The sequence below is a fragment of the Prosopis cineraria genome, unplaced genomic scaffold, assembly GCF_029017545.1.
Source record: "Prosopis cineraria cultivar Desert tree isolate PC_DT_omini unplaced genomic scaffold, ASM2901754v1 PC989, whole genome shotgun sequence".
NCBI lineage: Eukaryota > Viridiplantae > Streptophyta > Magnoliopsida > Fabales > Fabaceae > Prosopis > Prosopis cineraria.
The window spans coordinates 1,137-7,669 of record NW_026556314.1 but is presented as its reverse complement, the minus strand read 5'-3'; the positions used below and the strand labels follow the sequence as shown (position 1 = coordinate 7,669).

Genomic DNA, 6,533 nt, shown 5'->3' with positions numbered 1-6,533 from the left:
ATTACGATAACATAACAATAAAAATATATTATCTGATAAAAATATTAAAAATTGAAACATAATGTCATATGTTGAAACAGAAGAAAGGCAACAATGTGAACCCCTTAACGTTGTCTGGAATTGCCACGTAAGATATCAATGATACTCGATCTTTTCTTGATCTTTATCCAAATTCAAATCAGATGACCATAGTAATCCGAAATTTTCAATATTTAGGATTTATAATATTATATTAATAATAACTCCAGTCAATCTATATATAAGCCTATTGTCACCTATGTTTCGGTATCAGGAGTTCGTCTGGTTAGTTTCGTTCTGAAATCGGAGCCTGTAAGTCATTCTCTTTATCATACCCTGCTAGCCTGGTTTTTCGATGACAGCATTCTCCTTTTTTCTTTTGATGGAATGTCGACACCTGCTTTCAGTTATTTATTGTGTAACAATCCCATAGACAATCTGGAATTGCGCTCATGGTATCCGTCTGCTTTATATCTGTTGCCAGTTTAATTTTTAAGTTTTTCTGGGCAGCTAAAGATGATGAAAGCTGGAAAAGTATTATTGCTTCTTCTTTGCTTGACTGTCTTCTCTCATGCCGTGGTATGAATGAAGCAGTACTCTTTATGCTTTTTTTTATTTTTTTTGTTTTGGTTAACAATTATTTCTTCATATCGATGTTCATTTTTATTAATTATTGTCTGTAAGCAGCAGATTTCTGCGCAGCCGCAGACTTGCCCTGTTGAGAACGTTGACGAATGTGGCGATTCAGATGGGTGGGAAGGGGAATTTTTCCCCGGCATTCCCCCAATTAAATATGAGGTAGATTTAGTTATGGCTTGCTTCTATTTTTTGTACGGATGATAAATGATTAATCATCTGTGATAGTTGTTTAATTTTATTCTGGACTTCTTTCCCCTCTCAAACATCCACTTTGATTAAACCCCTTCTGGAAAAAAGGGGGCAGTGCCTTGTATTTTCGATGAAAAGGAGATCTTAATCATTGTTTGCATGTACGTCTCGGTATTTGATTTCAGGGCCCCTCTAGCAAGAATCCACTCTCATTCAAATATTACAATGCAGAGGAGGAAATTCTTGGGAAGAAAATGAAGGTTGGTTTTTATTTCTATTCACTGTTATTTTAATTAATACTTTGATCATCCTCTTGCCACTGTCTTCTGACTGAATTTTCGTTTTTGAATGATAGGATTGGTTCAGATTTAGTGTTGCATTTTGGCATACTTTCCGTGGAACGGGTGGTGATCCATTTGGTGCACAAACCAAATTTTGGCCGTGGGAAGACGGTACCAATTCATTAAATATGGCTAAAAGAAGAAGTACGTTACTACATGATTCTTTGATCTACTTCATATTCATTAAAATATTTATGCATGATAAGAGATTGATTTCCCTTAATTCACGCAGTGAGAGCTAACTTTGAATTCCTAAACAAGCTTGGAGTGGATTGGTGGTGCTTCCATGATAGGGACATAGCCCCTGATGGGAAAACTCTTGAGGTGAGTCAACTTTTAATGATTCTCAATGTGACGTGCCGGAGGCAATGGCTTATGTTTTTCAATTTTCTGTTCCTGAAAATAGAACTCTCCAACGATGCTTGTAGTTTATGGGACTTGTTTTATTGAGTATTTGTCTGCTATCTTGCTTAAGGTTTTAATCTGCTTTCTGAGTCTCTGGATTTGTGCTATGTGTCACAGGAAGCTAATGCAAACTTAGATGAAGTGGTGGCCCTTGCCAGTAAACTCCAGAAAGAGGTATTTTTTTTGACATCATCAAACAAGTTCATGTTTATTAAATTCTACAGGCATCATTGGCAGGTAGATAAAGGATCGCTCTGTTCTAATAACTACTGCCAAGGCTCAAATGATTGTACAAATTTACGTGAATTACTATTTGGCATTTCAAATGAGATTGTATATATTTATAATGAATGTTTTGGAGCTAGTGTAATGCAGAAATCAATTGTTTATCAACATGGCTTTCAGTTTGCTAATACAAAACCAAGTGTGTATTTCCTCCTCATGTGTTATGAGGCATTTCATGCGATAGTTATAACTTGTGTTGACATGATGTGCTGTGTGATAGAAGGAAATTATTATATGATCGGGACGTTATTAAGATGTAGACTATTATATTGCTTTTATCTTGCAACACAAAACTCCACGAGTTCTTATGTGTATTGACTTTGTTCAAATCCTTGTATAGTTTTAGGTAAATGGTACTTTTTCCACAAATTATGCTCAGATATGTATATTTCATTAGTCCTTAGTGAATGTGAAGCTCCCTTATGCTTGGGATAACTATTTTCTTTCTCCACACAGAGTAACAAGAAAGTTTTATGGGGAACAGCTCAGTTGTTCATGCATCCCCGTTATATGCATGGTGCTGCCACTAGGTAACTTATATATGGCCTGACTTGTATGGTTTTTATTAATGGACTTATGTCTCACAAAATGGATTGCCTTGCAGCTCTGAATTAGGAGTGTATGCATATGCTGCTGCTCAAGTGAAGAAGGCAATGGAGGTACCTTCCTTTGTTTACCTATACAGGTGCCGTTTTTATTTTGGAACCAACTTTATGTACTGATGTATATACATATTGTAGGTCACACATTACTTGGGAGGTGAAAATTATGTCTTTTGGGGCGGCCGTGAAGGTTATCAATCTCTCTTGAACACAGACATGGAACGGGAACTTAATCATCTGGTGTGTCCCTGACTATCTGCAAACCATTTTTATTGGTTATGCTTTCATTACCTTGAATCTGTTTATCAAGAAAACAAGAGCAGGATTGCTGTAAAAGTGAAAGGCTATGCTAAGCATTCAATAACTTGTTAACCCCACAAGATGCTTTATCTCTTGAAACGGATGCTTGTGCTAAGCATTCAATAGCTTGTCTCGAACAAGTTGCATATTGTTGACTGTTAATTCATCTGCTTACAGGCCAGGTTTCTTGAAGCTGCTGTTGCTTACAAAAAGAAGATCGGATTTAATGGTAAATATGCTTATTTTCGTTTTACATTATGCTAAACTTCTTTTTACCTCTCTCTTTTCCTTATGAGGTTTGTTTTCCTCTGTATGATTGCAGGGACACTGCTGATTGAACCCAAGCCACAAGAACCTACAAAACATCAGTACTTTTCTTTCCTGTCTGTTATTAAATCAGGAATTTTTTCACATCTTAATTAAATTACGACCTTGTATTCCTGTAGATATGATTGGGATGCTGCAACCACTGCCAATTTCTTGCGGAAATATGGACTTATAGGTAATTTTTATCTGTCTCATTTAGCTGTTTTTTTCTCAAGAGCCAGCTGTTGGATTTCTCATAAATTTTCCATGATAAATTGTTGTCCTTAAATAAACAGATGCTATTTTCTCAACCATTTCCTGCTATATTTCAACACCTCTGATCTAAATGCTATAGTCTGCCTTGTAGTGCTTAGTAATTGGTCCTTGACATGGTTGTGTGAATTTGTTCTTCCACTACTGCCAAGTTTATGACCACATTGGCCTTCTTTCAAAAGAACTTAGACAGTTTATTCTAGCATTTCTTCAGTTGATACGTGTTAAGTAAATAGAGAACCAACTAGGGTGTTGTACTGACTGATTGCTGAAACGAAGCTAACAAAACTGGGGTTTAAGCATGAGACTCTTGTATTATAATTAAAATGTTCTTCATGTCTTGTGTTGAGAACTGTCAGCCTACTATATGCTCAATCCGGTTTTTTTTTTTCCCCTCTATAGGAGAATTTAAACTCAACATCGAGTGCAACCATGCCACCCTGTCTGGTCACAGGTAAATCAAACAGACAAACACTGTAAAGTATAGTAGGTTCTTGATTGTATTTGCTATTTTCAATGTGATATTCATCTCTGAAATTGTGGACCTGTACGTAAACCTTGAAATCCTGTCAACATAAAAGCTGTCATCACGAGCTTGAAACTGCAAGGATCAATGGTTTGCTGGGAAATATTGATGCAAATACTGGTGATCCTCAAGTTGGTATGTAGATTCTTTTTCAATCTAAAAGTAGCATTTTTTAGTGCATTACCATAGAAATCTTGACTTCTTGCTGTCATAACCCTTGAGATAGACAGTTATAATGTGAAGCCTTTCTCAATATTACAGGCTGGGACACAGATCAGTTTTTGACAGATATTGGAGAGGCCACAATGGTGATGCTCAGTGTGATTAAAAATGTAAGAAACGTGTCTTTACTTGCATTATGATATGTGATAAACCTTGTAATTAGAAATGCAAACTCATTTGTCTCGATTCTTGTCTATTTTATCTTTGCCAGGGAGGAATCGCACCAGGTGGATTCAACTTCGATGCAAAACTGTGAGTAGCCTAGTTTCTTTTGGAACCGTGAAGTTTTTTGCTTGTGGGGTTATTCGCATCTGATATAATTCTGGTGCACATTTATTCATTTTCTTTCTAAATATCTGTACAAAACAATATTTTAGGAGGAGAGAGAGCACAGACGTAGAAGATTTGTTCGTTGCCCATATTGTTGGAATGGATACCATGGCACGAGGCCTCCGGAATGCTGCCAAGTTAATCGAGGTGATATAGCGTAGAGCCCTGTAGCTTTTATTCTAGATTCCAGGGGTTTGGAATATTCGTTGTGGAAGTTTCACATTTATTTGTTTTATCCTGTGAGTGAAACTAAATCTTTTTCATTATGTCAAAATAAAGGATGGTTCTCTGGCTGAGCTTGTACGCAAGAGATATCACAGTTTTGACACCGATCTAGGGGCTCAAGTAGAGGTGACTTCCTTTCCCTCCTCTCTTTTTTCCCCTTCTTTTCATTGAATTCCCCTCTTGCCTAACGGTAATGTATGTTGCAATAGGCTGGTAAAGCTGACTTTGAAACGCTTGAGAAGAAAGTCAAAGAAATTGGCGAACCAAAGGTTTCTTCTGCTAAACAGGTACTGCAAAGTGCAAAATAATGATTGTGTTGTTCTGCTTAAGAGGAGAAAAATCAAAGAATGCTGTTTATTTTTTTATTTGTCCTGTGCATAGTATTAACTGCAATCAAAAACTTTGCTTACGTCTCTTGCCATAAGTTTTAATACGTCTTTGTGCGATGTGTTGCAGGAGCTAGCAGAGATGATCTTTCAGTCTGCTATGTAGGAAGCAGCATCTAGCTACGTGGGGCTTCTGTATCGATAATCGTTTTTTTCAGTAGTAGTTCAGATTTATAGGCTTTGCTAGTTTCTTTATTTTTCGTCTCTGTTTTTTTTAATAATAAAACGTGGAAAAGACTAAGATCCACGTGCTTCTGCATGTATATTAAAGTGCTTGGTGAACAGATTTCTGGCTTAAAATAATGGATCGCTCACTTACCACGGCAAAATAAGTCTACGAACGAATTGACTTGTTAATGTTACTTAGCTTTTACTCGGGCTTCCTCTCTGTCAATAATTAAAGAACGCATCCCAATGGTATTTTTCATTTTATTTAAATTTATTTGTGCAAAATCAAAACCCATCGTAAATAATTTTTTTTTTCATATTTTCTATAATCTTAAAGTAATATATTGAAATTTAAATCAAAAATTTTAAAACACTCAAAGTTTAAGTAACTTGGGTTGTTCTCTGTCTTATATATAATTTTCATTTTACTTAATAAATATTCCAAGTATTAAAAAAATATATTTAGTTTTCCCAGCGAATGGAAATCGTGGAAGTATTTTCTTTAGTACTAACGCCTGACGGTAATATAGTTGAGAGGAAAAGACTCGATTCTTAAGGATTTAAATGTTTTAAATATATATATATATATATATAGGGCGAAATAATTATGATTTTGGTTGCTATTATTGTTTAAATTTAGCTCAATAATGTCAGACATTATATAAATTCATAAAAGAAAAATTTCTAGTTATTGAGTGATTTGGGCCAAGCCCAACGATGCAAGCGCCGCCCAGACCACATGACCCGCAATGCACAAGAGATGACTAGATCCCGAACGACTCGGGAGTTAAGCATCCTGCCTGGTTCCCTCTAATTCCGTTTGTTCCATGCTTCCATTTCCTTCCCGATTTTCGTTTCCTTTTCCTGTGAGAGATAAGCTAAGCTTGACTCACTCAACTTTTCTATCATCCGTCTTGTTTCTTCTCTCGCAATTCAATCGCAGGCCCTCTCCTGTTTTCTCAGGCACGCGAATTCTCCTTCACTCGTCCTTGTAAGCTGTTCAGAATCGTAGTCATAGTGACATTGATTACTCTTCGTGATTTTGCAGGGAGCATCAGGGCTCTGCCTTAGGATCTGATCTGATTTTCTGCTAAAACAACTTAGTGATGATTTTCTAGTGATTTGAATGCTATTCATGCACTAAGAGCATTCTGCCCGTCCCTCTGCGGAATCGGAACATGGGTTTGGTGTTTACGAAATTGTTTTCTTCCCTATTCGGTAGCAAGGAAGCTCGAATCCTTGTTCTTGGTCTCGACAATGCGGGAAAAACAACACAATTCTATGTATGCATGCGAGCTCTGAGCTGGTCCACCCTGAC

At 36.6% G+C, this 6,533-nt stretch overlaps 1 protein-coding gene across 2 annotated transcripts; it reads left to right on the top strand.

The window, feature by feature from the left end:
* Positions 1-241: 241 nt before the first annotated feature.
* LOC129298990 (xylose isomerase-like) lies at positions 242-5,379 on the top strand. Of its 2 annotated transcripts, none has more exons than XM_054937424.1 (21): positions 242-330; positions 529-597; positions 706-816; positions 1,032-1,106; positions 1,202-1,331; positions 1,420-1,511; positions 1,710-1,766; positions 2,334-2,407; positions 2,482-2,536; positions 2,618-2,719; positions 2,957-3,008; positions 3,102-3,147; positions 3,226-3,281; positions 3,761-3,812; positions 3,940-4,019; positions 4,146-4,216; positions 4,318-4,358; positions 4,484-4,583; positions 4,716-4,787; positions 4,871-4,948; positions 5,118-5,379. In XM_054937424.1, exons 2-21 carry the CDS (start codon positions 535-537, stop codon positions 5,151-5,153), a joined length of 1,443 nt encoding a protein of 480 aa, XP_054793399.1. In that variant the 5' UTR covers positions 242-330; positions 529-534; the 3' UTR covers positions 5,154-5,379. The 2 variants fall into 2 exon arrangements, with proteins under 2 accessions (XP_054793399.1, XP_054793400.1); XM_054937425.1 differs by having other exon boundaries at positions 252-330; positions 709-816.
* The last annotated feature ends 1,154 nt before the right edge of the window (positions 5,380-6,533 follow it).